We start from the raw sequence: 15,430 nt of genomic DNA on the forward strand, positions 1-15,430 counted from the left end.
CTGAGATGTCTTGGCAAGGAGATTTGGGAGATCACACAGAATGGTGTCACACACTATAATCTCAGATCTGGCAATCCTCCTCTGGCAAACCTAGACAAGGAGCTTGAGAATGATTGTAGAGCAAGAGAAGCCCTCTTGTGTGCACTTTTTGATCAGCAAATTATGGGATTAACTGACAAATCATCTGGAAAAGCTATATGGGATAAGTTGGAGACTCTTAATGAAGGTGACCCTACACTGAAGATTGCTAAACTTGATGGTTCCCGGGTGAGATATGAAAACCTGAAAATGGAAGAAGATGAAAGGATTACTACATTCATGGAAAGGGTAAATGAGATTGTTATGGGAATTCAATTTTGTGGTACTCTAAGCGAAGATGAAATTATTTCTAAAGTCCTGAGAGCCCTACCACCGGCTTACAAAATGAAGGCTACTGCTATTAATGAGTTGAGAATTATGACTAATACATATGTCAACAGAGATACTTTGGTTGGGAAACTATCTGCTTTTGAGCTTGAGGAATTTGGACCTTCTGGAGCTGTGAAGACTGAACCTGCTTTTCATGCATCTACATCTACAACCGGTAAGCAAGACTAAATAGATTTAGATGCAAAGGAATTGGAAGATATGAAGAGAGAAGATGATGAGTTTGAGCAACTTGAAGCACTATTTGCTAGAAGAGTACCAAAAGGACCGATAGGAAGTAAGTATGAAGGAAAAGCACCTTTTAAATGTTTTGCATGTAATAAGATTGGTCATTTTACATCTAGATGTCTTGAAAGGAATTCAAGATTTGAAGAAAGAGTTAGAAGATCATTTAAGCCTAACCCTGGATATCAGAACAAATATAAATACAAGAAAAATAGAGACAAATCATGCTACATAGCAGATGAGGGAGGCATTACTGATTAAGATGATGAACCGGCAGAAGACTCTGCTAGTGGATCTGGCAATGGGAAGGAATGGGTGTTCCTGGCTATCAAGGAAGATGATTTGGCACTGGAAGAGAATGTACCTGAAGAGAAGGCACTTGCTACTAAAATTGAAGACTAGGATGAATGGGTAATTGACAGTGGTTGTTCACATCATATGACTGGAGATAAAGGGAAGTTTCTGTCTTTGCAAGAATTTGATGGTGGTCTAGTTAGATTTGGAGATGACAAGGCATGTATGATCAAAGGAAAAGGAACTATAACATTGGATGGTAAGAACAATACTGACAATGTTTATTATGTTGAAGGTTTGAGACATAATCTTTTGAGTGTAGGACAATTGGTAGACAAGGGATTTCAATTACAGTTCAAGGATGGCAAAGCCAAAATCATTAACAGATCTGACTTGTAAATTGCAACCAGTACACAGACAAAAGGTAATATTTTTCACTTAAACTCTGGTGAGAAGACATGTTTAATTATACAGATTAATGAGAGTTGGCTATGGCATAAAAGGTTGTGTCATGTGAATTTTGATTGCATTGTGAAGATCAGTTCAACTAAGCCAGTTAGGGATATACCTAAGAGTATGAAGCCCTATAATCCGATATGTAAAGAATGTCAAATGGGTAAACAAGTCAAAACCTCTTTTAGGAGTATACAAGATAAATCAAATGATGTTCTTGATCTTATTCATACTGATTTGTGTGGCCCTGCTAGAGTTAAAAAAATTCAAGGTGATAGATATTTTATGCTAATCATTGATGATTATTCTAGAATGATGTGGGTTACTTTTCTAAGAGAAAAATTTGAAGCATTTGAAAAGTTTAAAATCTTTAAGGCTAAAGTGGAAACTAAAACAGGATTGAATATTAAATGTTTGAGATCAGATCATGGTGGTGAATTTACATCCGGTGAGTTTAATCTTTTGTGACAAGCATGGTATAAGAAGACAATTTTCTGCTCCCCGGACACCTCAGCAAAATGGAGTTGTGGAAAGGAAGAACAGAACTATCTTGGATGTTGCTAGAACAATGATGATGGAAGCTAGTCTACCTCGTATCTATAGGAGAGAAGTAGTGAGTACAGCGGTTTATACATTCAACAAAGTACATATCAAAGGAGAAACCGGTAAGATGCCTTATGAATTATGGTTTGGCAATACACCTACAGTTAAGTATTTTAGAATTTTTGTTAGTAAATGTTATATCAGGAGACATGATATTATTGGGAAATTTGATCCTTGATGTGATGAAGGCATATTTCTTGATTATTCTAATAAAAGCAAAGCATATAAATCTTATAACAAAAGATTGCAGAGAATTGTGGAGAGTGCTAATGTCAAAGTAGAAGAGCTGAACAAAAGTCAAATCAGAGTTTATGAGAAGGAACCAACAGTGGAAATGATTATATCTGAACCGGTAAAACCTTTACCAGAACAGAGAGTTGAACCAGTTACTCTGGCAACATCAAAGAATTCTACAGTAACTGAAGAACAAGGAAGAGGAACAAAAAGTCAGAAGACCCCTAGGTATGTAAGATTGAATCATTCAGAAGATCAAATCATTGGGGATAAGAGCAATGGAGTGATGACAAGAAGAAGACTGGCAACTAATGAGGTATGTTTAATTTCACAAGTTGAACCAGTATCAGTAATTGAGGCATGTAAAGATGAATATCAGTTGAAAGCTATGGAAGAAGAATTAGATCAGATTGAGAAAAATAACACATGGACCTTGGTTCCCCAGCCTAAAAATAAAAATGTTATTGGAACTAAATGGGTTTTTAGGAATAAATTGAATGAGGATGGTCAAGTTATAAGGAATAAGGCTAGATTGGTTTGTAAAGGATATTCTCAGAAGGAAGGAATTGATTATGGAGAGACTTTTGCACCTGTAGCTAGTATTGAAGCTGTGAGATTATTTCTTGCCTATGTTGCTTATAAAAACTACAAGGTTTATCAGATGGATGTTAAATGTGCATTTTTGAATGGGGATCTTGATGAGGAAGTTTATATTGAGTAACCTGATGATTTTTCACTATCAGATGATACAGATATGGTTTGTAGGTTAAAGAAATCTTTATATGGACTAAAACAAGCACCTAGAGCTTGGTATGCAATGTTGGATAAATATCTTTTGAATCTTGGTTTTACTAAGGGCAGTGTTGATAGTAATTTATATTATAAAATCATGATGATGATATACTGATTGTTGAAGTATTTGTTGATGACATTATTTTTGGAGGTGAATATAAGTTATGCATAGAATTTTCTAAAAATATGGAGAAAGAATTTGAGATTTCTATGATTGGTGAGATGAAATTTTTCTTAGGTTTGCAGATTACTCAGACTGACAAAGGTATTTTTATCTGTCAAACTAAATATGCTAAGGAATTGTTGAAGAAATTTAGTATGGGAGATTCTAAACTGGTAAGTACTCCTATGGTTACAAGTGAGAAATTAACAAGAAAAGATGTTTTTGTGCTAGTAAATCCTACAAGATACAAATCTATGGTTGGAGGTCTGCTTTATTTAACTCGGACTAGGCCTGACATTACGAATGTTGTTTGTATTGTTTCAAGATTTTAGAGTGATCCTAGAGAAAATCATGAGATGGCGATGAAAAGGAATTTTAGATACTTGCAAGGTACATCAGAATATGGTTTGTGGTACCCTAAGGATGATAACTTTACTTTATGTGCATATACAGATGTTGACTGGGCTGGAGATGTTGATGACCGGAAAAGTACTTCCAATGGAGCTTTCTTTCTTGGAAAGAAGTTGGTTTCATGGATCAACAAGAAACAGTTATGTACTTCTTTATCTACTATTGAAGGTGAGTATGTTGTTGTTGCTACTAATTGTACACAAGTTTTATGGATGAAGAAAATGTTGAAGGATATAAAGGTGGATTGTGATGCACCGGTAGTTATTCACCGTGATACTCTACTGCTATTGATATATCAAAGAATCTGGTATTTCATTCTAAAACAAAGCACATATCTATCAAGTATAACTTTTTGAAGGAGAAGCTGGAAAGAAAATGAAGTTAGACTCGTTTATGTGAACATTAAAGAGCAGATTGCAGATATTTTCACTAAACCTTTGTCCAAGGAATCATTTGAGTACCGGAGAGACAGATTGGGAGTTTCTGCCCCTCCGGTAGACACTTGATTGATGTGATTTGGCATCAGTCTAGCATGCATTATCAGAGATACTATTCATTCCAACACTGATGTGGGATGCTATTGCTCAGGGGGAGTAGTCATCTTTGTGATTCAAAAGCTTATGTTTTTGCTTATATATTTCTGTCAGATTTTTGGCATTGATATCAAAGGGGGAGTGATATTGATGTGAAAAAGAAAAAGAAAAAGAAAGGGGGAGTAATATTCAGAGCTATATGTGGGAGTTTGTTGGTTGTCTTCCATGGGGGGAGACTTGTTTGGCATTTCTTGGTACCTATATGTTTTTCACATCTAGTGTTGTCATCAATGCCAAAGGGGGAGATTGTTGGCCATTTGGTGGAATTGATTATGTGTTGCATTGATGTTTTTTCATTGATGTCAATACTAGTTGTTTGGATGCTTTACCGACACCCTTTTGGTCCTGATAGATTGAGTAGTTTCTGGTTGGTTTGGATCCGGCATAATCTGGTAGGCTCCAGTATATTTTGGTTATGGAATTGGCATGTTCATGATACTTATACTCATATTTGGTCAGTTGGTTTTGGTATGGTTATTGGATGTTATCATGCTTGCTTAGAAGATTGGTTTCTGGTTTCGGCAAGGGTTTCATCGGTAGAGCTTTTGATGGAGATCTTTGATGAATTGCATAAGTGGTGTTGGTGCAAATTTTGGTGGAGTTTCAGGATGTTGTTGGTGATCGTGTTTGAGACTTGGTGGTTGGAGATCATTTTTGAAGCATGTGGACCTATACTTGGTCTCGGTTGATCTAGGTTATGGACTGGATTTAATGTAACGTGTGGATAGGACCTATTGATGTATTTTTAGGATGTCTTATGTGTTAATATTATTTGTTTGGTCTAAGGCCGACATGGTTTGTAATTATGTAATCAGTTTATTATCTAGTGGTCGACCTGATTGTTTATGGTCGAGGGTTTGTATATATAGATGTAAGATCTTGGTGTAGATCACCATGGTTAATGTAAGAGGTCATGGTCAAGGAATGTAATGTGAGAATAATGTAATATCATTCAGGCAGAGGAGTTGGTCGATCATTGGAGATCGAATTGGGTTTATGTGAGAGGATTTAGTCCTCCGCTATTGAGCTTAACCGGAACTATACTCAGGCATAAGAGATGTTATCTTTTGCATATCAACACTTCTCCAAATTGTAGTTTGGATTTGTATGTAGTCAGTGAGGCTCCTTTTATGATGAGCAGTGTGCTCTAGGCTGTTGGCCTTTCTGCAAGTGCAAGCCCCTTCATTGTAATTCACATACTTACTGTAGAAGTATTATCTGAATGTGGGTAGGCTTCCCACCGTGGGTTTTCCCTTTACCGGGTTTTTCATGTACAAATCTTGGTGTTATGTGGATGGCTTTTATTCTATGATTATTGTTTATGCTTAATCGATTTAACTGCTATTCCGATATTAATGTTTTGGGTTCCTGTATTAAAGTTTAAATTGCTAATGGTTCCTATAATCTGTGACAACTAATTCACACCCCCCCCCTCTCAGTTGTCTTCCAGTTATCTCAACTGTCTAACATCTATCTCCCAAGAAAAATGTATTGTCATTCATGTTCCTTCTGTCATATGCACAACTAGCCCAATCAACATCTGTATATGCTTTCAATGTGAATTTATCATCCTTATTATACCATAATCCATAGCCCATGGTCTCTTTCAAATACACAAAAATTATCTTCACTTCTTGTTCACGTGATTGCTTAGGATTAACATGATATCTAGACACCAAACAAATAGCCTGCATAATATCCGGTCTTGAAGTAGTTAAATATAATAATCCGCTAATCATAGATTTGTACCTTTTCTAATTAGCATCTGGAGATTCATCATCCTAACTCAACTTACAACCAGTAGCCAAAGGAGTTGCAACTGGTTTAGAATTATCCATCTCAAAGGTCTTTAACAACTCTTTGATATACTTAATCTGAGAAATAAAGATACCTTTTCCTGACTGAGTAACTTGTAGACCAAGGAAAAATAATATCTCACCTATCATAGACATCTTTCCTTTTGCATTTCTTTTGTGAACTTCTTGCAGACATTTCCATCTCCTCCAAATATGATGTCATCAACATATACAACAAAAATAATAATTTGTTTCCTTCAATCATACCTTTTCTGAAGTTCTATTGTAACAGATATTTATCCAACCTTGCATACCAAGCTCTAGGATCTTGCTTGAGTCCATTTAATGCCTTCTCTAGTTTGCAACCCATATCTTGTTCTTCTATCAACATGAACCCATTTGGTCATTCAATATATATACTTCTTCCCCGAGTTCTCTATTTAGGAATGTTGACTTGGCATTCATCTCATATATCTTGAAGTTTTTATGTGCTACAAATGCAAGAAACATTCTTATAGCTTCCATCCTTTCTACCAAAGAAAATGTCTCCTCAAAATCTATGCTTTCAACTTGTGAATAACCTTTGCATACCAATCTTGAATTGTTTCTAGTGACTTTTTCATCTTCATTCAATTTGTTCTGGAACACCCACTTGGTTCCTATCACATTTTTGTCTATTGATGTAGGTAACAATTCCAATGTCTCTGGATTATTTTCTATTTGATTCAACTCTTCTTCCATTGCCTTTATATAACTTTCATCTTTACTAGCTTCCACATAGGTCTTTGGCTTAATTTGAGATAGGAAGCAATAGTTTGCTTGTTTACTGGATTTTGCAAGTCTTCTTCTTGTCTAAACATCCTTGCTCTTGTCTCCAATGATCTAATCCTCTAAATGATTATTTGGCACATACTTTGTTGGCTCCTTAGGAGTTTGTTCAAGTTCTTCTTCATTTACATTAGTCTCTTTCCCTTCCAAATCAATTTCCTTTTCTGTAGCAATCGATATAATTTATATCTCGATCTCAAGTCCAGATGCAAATTTAGTTTGATTTCATTCTTAAGAGACTTTCACATTTTCACTTTCCACAATATTCTACAACCTCTTGTTGTAGAGTATCCCAAAAAGATTCCTTCTTCTAGTCTTGCATCAAACTTGCCTAGATCATCTTCATCTCTCTTTATGTAGCACTTGCTTCCAAATATTTGAAGTACATTACTTTAAGGGGTCTACCATTCCATAGTTCATAAGGTTTATCTATGTGATTTAGTTTGATCTATACCCTGTTAAGAAGAAAATTGAAGTATGCGGAGTGTAATACCTCTCCAACCCTAACACAGTAAAGTAGGTATTACGATATTGAACCTATACTTATATGAGAATGAAGTAATGAAAAGTTAATCAATGTGGATAAAGGTGTTTGTTAGATCTAGTGGTCACTATGATAGTAATATCCAGTATAGTTAATTATTGAAAGTAGTATGGTTAGGCTTTCATTGATCATTAGATAGATATATGCATGTGATATTAAATCTCTTTAATATAAATTCAATATAAATATGAAGATATCTAGTGTATAATGTGAAGATAACTTGATTATGCTAATTAGGAGGTGATAATTTGATGATACTTTGATTATGGTATGTGGTTCCTCTGTCCATGTTTACTATGTGGCTTCATTCGAAGAAAAGGAATAATGATCTATGGTAATACCTCTCATGTTCATTTCCTAATATGTTCTATAAACTTATGCTTGAATATAGTTACATGCTAACCTATTAGGTTTGTGGATAATACATATTTTATCTGTGATGGTGAACTATTTAGGATCACTATATATTTTAGGATTTGATATTTTCATTAATGATTTATGCATATTAGGATACATTGATGATGTTAGGATGCATTGATTATTGATAGTTTGTCTACTTAACAATTTTTTATATGACATTACAGCATATGTTTGTGATGGACTATCATGTACTAACATATATTTCAGGTGATATTGTATGGGATGGATTATGGGTACCAACGTAATTTGATGCTATTGGTTAGATTAGATTATTGTGATGATGTTTAATTGTGTATTAGGTGTGTAAGGGATGGCATAGTATCACTTATTTGTGAGGCATATGATGCTACAATTCCCCTTCATTTACTTGAGTTTATTGGTATATTATATACGTATGGATATATGTGTTTTGCATGTAGGTGTTTTGCAAGATCCAGGTACTAGGCATCGACTCCACCTGGATACACAGGTCTGAGTGTGCCTAACAATCCCCGGTGGTGGTAATGGAGATAGCACATAGGCTCAAGTTGACCTTGTCTTAACCATTGTCCCATACTATGACAATCGCATGTGGTCTTGAGTTTACTTGTTTGAATTTGCCATAAAGGCAATATTTGTATTCTTGTGTACGTTTTCCTGTATTTTGTGATGGATGGTGTCTTTTATTGGTTATGTTAATGTTTCTTTGTGTGGTGTTTTAATTATGTTTTGAGTTGATAATATTATTTATGTGTGAATACTCACAGTTATTAGTATTGTTATTAAAGTAATCATATAACTATATGTTATAATTTCACTTATGTTATTATTATATGACACTATTAGTATGTGATTTAATTGTTATGAGTTAGTAAATGAATGGTTATTGATTTATTAGGGTTTTATTATTGTGATGATTGGCTTTTGGTTTCCAATCTTGATTGAAGAGTCTTTTAATTATGTCATTTTGAGTTTTGGAGAGGATTTTGGTTCGAGTTTTGGCTATAAATTTTTGGGAGAGCTTGATGGTTGAATTTGGGAGAGATTGGTGGGGATTTTTGGAAAGATTCTTCATGCTTATTTCATCATTTTTTTTGAGAGGGTTATCTAAAAAGTGTTGCATTTTTGTTTGGTGGATTTGCTAGGATTTTGGTCATTGATTTTGGCTTGTTGTTAATTGGAATTCTTGCTAGAATTTTTGGAGGTTTTTGGAGAAGATTGGTGGGAGAAATCTTGATCAAATTGTGTAGAGATTTTGAATTCGATTTGAATAAAAATTTGGAATCGATTTGGCTTTGATTGTTTTGGAACCCTAATTTTTTACAAATTTTAGAGTTCCATATACTAAGAAAATTAGCAATAACCCTAAAAAATGCCTCCCTAAATCTGGTGACCAGTAAGAAATTTACTCTAAAATCATGTTCTTCTACCATAAATAAGTATGTTTGTCCATTTTCAACTCCCTAGAGTCAACCATGACAATTTTATGAAGTATCAAGTTTTAGGGCATCCGATCAAGTTTATAGTTTGGATATCTCAACTCTTTCGAGTAACCATTTTTTAGACTCAATATTTCAATGCCTAATGTATTTCTTCTCGGGCCGACTATTCTTTGCAATTTTCCTAATAATAATGAGCCTATGTGTCCATTTGCAGAACTCTAGGACACCATTTTCTATTTTTCTCAAGCCAATTACATTAGCAATTTGTTCAAATTGTTGCCTACACATTACAAATTCCATCAAAGTGGCCTCCTATCAAAATTTATATTTCATACCCGGATAATATTCAGCCAAAACCAATTGATCCATGCAATTGTTTGTGTCACAATGAACCCCTGTGCAAGCCTTTAGAGCCTCAACAGTTAATTTGATATTTTTTTTAAATTAAAACCAAATGGAAATTTTGTAATTTATTATCAACATGAAAGATAAAAATCATTTAGAGGCCCACTTTGGAACTTTATATTTCTTAATTGGATGAATATCTCATCTGAAGGATTGGTCCCTGTGATTCTCTATATGAAAATGTACTCTTGTGCCAGATTGCAGAACTTCAACAATCAGTTTGACATGTTTTCAGGAATAAAAACAAAGGCAATTTAAAGAGTTTTATTTGTCAAACTTTCATAAAGCAGTTGGTGGCCTACTTTGGAAATTAATACCTCTCACATCAAAATGAATTTCTTGGAGTTGTCTGTTGCATTGCAATCTTTGGTTAAATGTTTACGTGATTGCCAACTCTCATGACCTCATGGTATGATTTGGTCAGTTTTCAAGGTTGATTCCAAATGCAAAAAACCAAGTTTGGATATTTTCACGAAAAGTCAAAATGCACAATTTAATAATGTTTAAAATCAATTCATGATCACAAAATCACTCCAAATTATTCTTGACACCAGTTCAGATGGACTTATTGACAAAATATGTCAAAACAAAGTTTTTGGCTAAGAGGGAGAGCGCTTTCACAAAGTTACTAAAGTTTTCTTTGTTGACACCGAGTTTTTTCAATTTATGGATATTGGCTTGAGAAGAATGGTTTATTTGATCATCAGATGAGCTTATTATTGTTACAAGTTCACTAATGAAAGACATAAATAGTAGGTCAGGTTTAATGCCAATGCCCAAGTTTATAATAATAACACAAGGGGACCCAACTTCATTTTGGATCTTGGTTTTAAATCTCTCGCAAGGGTGAATATTTAAATCTTAATGATTTGAATAATAATATTTTAATTGCCTACATTATAATGTTAGAGTATTCGGGTATTTACTTGATTAATTAAACAATATTTATTTAAATATTTAAGTTCCCTTTATCTCTTTTACACTTAAGCTAACTTTAGGTGCATATAATTAATTATTATGTGCAAACCTAGGTTTTCCCTTTTAGGGTTTCTTAACCTATTAAAGGTTAAGTTCTTTCTTTTTCATTGTATGAAGAAGAATCACAATACATATTTTTGTGAATATTGAGCATATTCTTTGTGTTTTTGTTTTTCTGTATTTGCTTCCTTGCTTATCCTTGTAACAGGTTTTTCAGCTTGCAGAGATTATTTGGGCTCCTGTGGTGTTTTATTTTCTCAACTCATATATGGTATCAGAGCTTCAGATCTGTAGCTACCTATTCTTGTTTTGAAAATTTTTCTTTGGAAGCCGATATGGGGTTTCAGGAATTTTTTATGTACCTAGGGTTTGACCTTTTTCTGAGCACTTTGGGCCTAAACAAACCTCACTATCGTGCTCGGAAGGCCCAAAAACCCCTATTGTCATATAAAATTCGACCTATTATGGTTCCTGAGCCTCTGGGAGCATTTTTTTCTCCAGATCCAAGTCATACGGCATTGGCATGCAGTTCGAGAAAAAAATTTCGAAAAAATTATTTTGCCTTTTTACGGCATGCAAGCCGAATTTTTTCCTTTTTATTAAAAAAAAATTCTTTCAAAAAAAGCAAAGTAAAAAAAAGTTCTTTTCTAAAAAAATTTTTTTTTTGTTTTTGGCAAAAATTTATGGGGGTACCCACGGTATGCAGGGTACCATGGGGCCCTTGCCATGTTTGCAGGCCCGTACAGCTCCACAGCCCCCTGTCGCCGGCCATTTTTCCCTGGCCCCCGCCGGCCTCCGGCTCCCCGGCCGCCGACGTCTTCTTTCCCACCAACCCGGCCCCCTGCCGGCCTCTGGCTTCCCCAACCCCCGCCAGCCCTGGCTCCCCACCTCCGGCTGCTGCCACTACAGCGCCCCCGGCAGATCTGCTCCCAGCCTCCGCCTGCGCCCCGCTTCCCCAGCTCCGACCGCCGCTGGAACTCGAGCCCGTTGCCGTTGCAGCGCCCTCAGCTCCCCACGCCGCTCAGCTCCCCGGCAGCGCTCAGCCCCAGTCGCGCCTGCTCCCCGCGCCACTCAACTCACTGCTCCGCCCGAGCCCACCGCCCTAGTGACCCCTTTTTCCAACCGACCACCGCCCAGCCACTGAAACGCCACCCAGCTGCCACCCACTGGCCACCGAACCACCAAAGAGCCACTAGACCTCCTTTTTTGGCCTTTTTCAGGAGGGGATTTGGTTTTTTGGCCCTATCTTGGGCATACGGAGTCGTTTGTTCGAAAATGAATAGGCGTCGGAAAGCTGGTTCTGAGCCTGACCTCTTGGTGTTGGTAATTTTTTCCAATTTTTCTATTTGACTATGTTTTTTTCCAGTCAAAGTGAGGTCTAGTTTTTGCACTCCAGGAGCCATGGAATGAGCATCCGCCCTTTGTTTTTCGAAAACTTTATATTTTCAGAAAGCGTGTGTTGTGTACTTTCCAGCCATCTGAGTTTTATTTCCAGATTCTTCTCCATGCATATTTTATTTAGTTTTTTGCTTTTCAGCACTCTGGTGGATATCGTGGTTGTTTCAGGTCCTGGGATCTCTTCTCTTAGTAGGATGTCTCTATTTTGGTTCACGTTTCTTTTTCTAGTTTTCTTATCATTGTAGCTTGTATTTATGCAAATGCACTGGGATAAAGTGTCATCATGCATTATTTACTTGGGATCATGCACATCTTGTGCCTTGTTGTACATGCACTATTGATAAAGTGCCATGAGGGGGTTGATGTTTGCATGTTGTTTGTCATCTTCCTTTGTCCAGTGAGTGTTCCTTCCACGACATTCACCTCATGCTATGTGTCAAGTGAGTGTACTTTTCTCAGCAACTTTGATGTTCCTGGTTCTTCGTCATACAGTTCTTGTTGGTTGTTCTTTTCAGTGTACATGTCCCTCTCCCTCATCCGCATTATGGGGAGGTTTATCCTGTTGGTTCTAATGCTTCCATCGTTCGATTGATCAGCTCTTCAGGATTTGGTTTCTCATGCCATCTGTATCTTCGATTTCAGTGTTTGCCTTGTTTGCCATCTGATTCGAGTAGTGTCATTTGAGGGCACTCATGCAGATTATAGTCTTCTCTACCTGGTCATGTTCTATTTCAGTGGAGGTTCTCCAGATCAGCAGTTATTTTTCGACAGAGTTTGCAAGTTCTTCATGCTTCAGTGGTGTTCTTTTCCATCTCTTTTTGGAGTAGAGTTTTGTTCCCATGTGGTTTTCTCTATTTCTCCAGTTCATAGAGATTTCATTGTATTTGGGTACCTGATCAGGCTTTGTTGTCGTGACCCATCTTTATTGCTTTCAGTAGTTGTTCTAGGTTTTTGCTTCTCCCTAAGTCTAGCTTAAGGGGGGGTGTTAGAGTATTCGGGTATTTATTTGATTAATTAAACAATATTTGTTTAATTATTTAAGTTCCCTTTATCTCTTTTACACTTAAGCTAACTTTAGGTGCATATAATTAATTATTATGTGCAAACCTAGGTTTTCCCTTTTAGGGTTTCTTGACCTATTAAAGGTTGAGTTCTTTCTTTTTCATTGTATGAAGAAGAATCACAATACATATTTTTGTGAATATTGAGCATATTCTCTATGTTTTTGTTTTTCTGTATGTTTTTCAGCTTGCAGAGATTATTTGGGCTCCTGTGGTATTGTATTTTCTCAACTCCTATATATAAAGCTAGAGAGGAATAATACTCAGGTGAAGTAAAATTTTAAGTCAATTTGAAATGATTATTGCAAGTATTATCAAAAACGAGTTATATATGAAAAATATATATATAATAGTAAAATAAAAACCATTAAAATGGTTTAAATAAGTAACAAATAAAAATATTACAACTTCAATTGATGGGCCCCCAACTTTTTCTACATAACATTGGATGTCTATGAAGGCGAAAAGGGATTACACATAAAAGAAGAGCTACACCAGAAAAAAATTTATAACGTCTTTTGAAATGTAAACTTAACCCTACCCACCATACAGCCTGCACCTAAATAGAAGCCTCGAATAGGCTATGAACATCCATGCAAGAAACAGAAAGTAAAACTTTGTCAGCTATTAAAATTTGAAATGTTATGGTGGACAATATTCTAGAGCCTGCACCGAAGTGGGAACTTTCAAATAGTATACGAACATGCATCAAAATGTTAAGGGTGGAATATTTTTGTAAGGCAATGTCGTTGCAAATACCATGATAGACAAAACAGAAAGAGTCATCGAACAATTTATGGACATCCATCATGGCAATGAAGCATAGAAGATTTTTGTCAATTGTTGAAGTTGCAGTTCCCTATCATACAAAGAAAACACAAGCTACACAATATGGTGCACAATATGCACAATATAGGGGAGAGGGATCAGTAGTCGTTAGGGATAACTTCATCAACATGTAGCAGTCACATGGAATATCATAAGCCCTCCGTTTTTTTTTAAATGTAAAATGGACACTTAGCTATCTATAACTAAAGTTTGAAGGCGTGACTCATCATGCAAATCATCAAAATAACACGTCTACTGCGAAGTGACCTAAAAATGACTTTTTAAAGATTCGACCAAAACTTAATCTAAAAATGTCTAGTAATTGAAAAATATATATATCATTTCTTGTAAGTAAAATATCATATTTTTATTTAGAGTATAAATTATATGCAACATAAATGGACCAAATACATATTAGTAACCATAAATAATTGTTATATCTAAGTTGTAAATCCAACATAAATGATTTAATAGTTTAACAAACAAACAAAAATTGTTGTTATAGAAAAAACACATTATTACATAAAATAAAACTTATATCCAACACAAATGGACCAATACTTGAACACTAAAACTTGTTGAAAATCCTTCTCATTTCATGGAAAAATACAAGGTATTTTTTGTGCTCACCTTTTATATTTGTGATAGGACAAATTATTAATATGAAATACTCCAATGAATATATATTGCTATCACAATAGTTGTACACATAGGAATACTTGCTTAAGCAAGTATCTTATTTTATTAAATGAGCATCTTATTTTATAAATGACACACTTATAGTGGATAGTTATTGGATAGTTATGATATTTTATTTCAAACAAAAAATTATTTATTTCGCTTGTTAATGAATGTATATTAGTACTTTTTATATAACATTTATAGGTTCTTATGTGTTCAAGTATAGGTCTATTTTGACCAACATTTGGTTTTTTTTTTATTTACATGTGAACTATTTATATATAATATATAGTATAAATTTGTGGTTCCCTCTCCCCTACACAAGACACGTAAAGTGTCTTGAATTCCTTAAAGAAAATGTAATTTCATAGCAAACACTACACAAATTCGATTCATTAAAAATTCTTTAGAAACTACCAAGCAAATGTGATTCTCAGGAGGGAGTTTTTATGCATCCATCAAAACATAATGGAATTTCAAACAAATACAATTGGTAGGAGTAAAGAAAAATCCACAACCTATACTAATTGTCTGCCTACCTGTGATAAAATAAGAACGTTAGAGCAACATATTTACATCTATTAAAGCATAATGAAGGAAGAGTTTGACAAATATTATAATTGGAAATATGAAATATGAAAGCATAAACGAAACATGTACAAATTGTTCTATTGGTTGCCTCAAAAAGTATTACTTTATGAAAAACAAGCTTTAATAGCTATGTTAAGGATACCTACGTGCTTCTTACTGCAACCTACGTGCTTCTTTAAAAAACATCTGAGCAGAAGTAAGTATAAAATTTGTCACGTCCACGGATACAGGAAATAAAATAAAATGGACAAACAAAAATAATTGAGTGAGTTCATTAAAAAATCA

General features: G+C 35.1%; 1 protein-coding gene across 1 annotated transcript in view; it reads right to left on the minus strand.

Moving 5' to 3' along the window:
* LOC131072962 (uncharacterized) overlaps window positions 1-15,430 on the minus strand; it is a 66,866-nt gene that overhangs the window by 36,808 nt on the left and 14,628 nt on the right. Inside the window, exon 2 of the mRNA XM_059217818.1 lies at window positions 11,280-11,557. Within this exon, the coding sequence (XP_059073801.1) occupies window positions 11,280-11,557 (278 nt within the window). The remainder of the gene's footprint in view (window positions 1-11,279; window positions 11,558-15,430) is intronic.

This window comes from Cryptomeria japonica, chromosome 3 (genome assembly GCF_030272615.1).
Source record: "Cryptomeria japonica chromosome 3, Sugi_1.0, whole genome shotgun sequence".
NCBI classification, from domain to species: domain Eukaryota; kingdom Viridiplantae; phylum Streptophyta; class Pinopsida; order Cupressales; family Cupressaceae; genus Cryptomeria; species Cryptomeria japonica.